Genomic DNA, 854 nt, shown 5'->3' with positions numbered 1-854 from the left:
GGGCCGGAATCCAAGCAACCAAGGCTAGACCCTCCCCAGCGGCCGTAGCGACCGCAACGGTCCGGCATGCGTGGTGGGGGGACCTCCAGCTCCCTGTCCCCAGAAAGAAGTGCATCGCAGGGTGCATGGAAGGGGGACTCTGCAGTCTGGAACCCCCGATCCCCTCAATGCGCCCACCGCTGCCTCCCGGCCTCCGCGGCTGCGGCGGCAGCCTCCGCAGCTCAGCGGCCCTGGCTACCCGGCCGTGGCCCCTGCTGATCTTACCTGCGTGTCCGCGAGATAGTTGAGGAAGAAGGAGGAGAGCTCCTCGTCCAGCAGCGAGCCGCAGTCGTTCCCCGCCATCTTCCAGCCGCGGCTGCAGCGTGCGGCGGAGTCAGCGCCGAGCCGGCCGGGGGAGGGAGCGAGCGAGCGAGCGAGGGAGGCGGGAGGAGGGAGGGCGGCCGGCGGGAGGAGGGAGGGCGGAGCTCGAGGCCCCCGCTGCCGCAGGGCCGCTGGCCGGCGGGGGCGGGCCGCGAGGGCGCCCGCGCAAGGCCGGGGGTCGCACCCCACCTTCCCTGCGCAATGTGTGGCGCCGGGATCCTCGCCCGCGGCCCCCGGCCCGGGAGGAGAGCGCCCGCAGCCGGGTGACGGTAGTCAGCCAGCAGCCCGATGCCTGCGCAGCAATGCAGGCAGCCCACTGCTCCTGCCGACCGAATCACGTTGCGTTAGCGCTGGGCGGGTCCTTACGAGACAACCTGCTTCGGCACAGCTGGGGAAACTGAGGCCTCAGAAGGCAGAGGACCTCGTTTGATGCCACGATATAGTTTAATACAGGAAAACAAAGCCCAGGTCTGACTGCCCTACAGGCTTGAGTG

The 854-nt window shown here is 70.0% G+C and overlaps 1 protein-coding gene across 2 annotated transcripts in view; it reads right to left on the bottom strand.

Annotated features, from left to right (window-relative positions):
• The window catches only part of PPARGC1B (peroxisome proliferator-activated receptor gamma, coactivator 1 beta), a 120,392-nt gene extending 120,009 nt beyond the window's left edge, over positions 1-383 (bottom strand). For both annotated transcript variants that reach the window (XM_010850550.1, XM_010850551.1), the window contains exon 1: positions 265-383. In XM_010850550.1, the coding sequence (XP_010848852.1) occupies positions 265-342 (78 nt within the window). In that variant the 5' untranslated portion in view covers positions 343-383. The remainder of the gene's footprint in view (positions 1-264) is intronic.
• Between the last annotated feature and the right edge of the window lie 471 nt (positions 384-854).

The sequence above is a fragment of the Bison bison genome, unplaced genomic scaffold, assembly GCF_000754665.1.
Source record: "Bison bison bison isolate TAMUID 2011002044 unplaced genomic scaffold, Bison_UMD1.0 scf7180017864291, whole genome shotgun sequence".
In the NCBI taxonomy this organism is placed as follows: Eukaryota; Metazoa; Chordata; class Mammalia; order Artiodactyla; family Bovidae; genus Bison; species Bison bison.
This window is presented reverse-complemented; position numbering and strand designations above follow the sequence as displayed.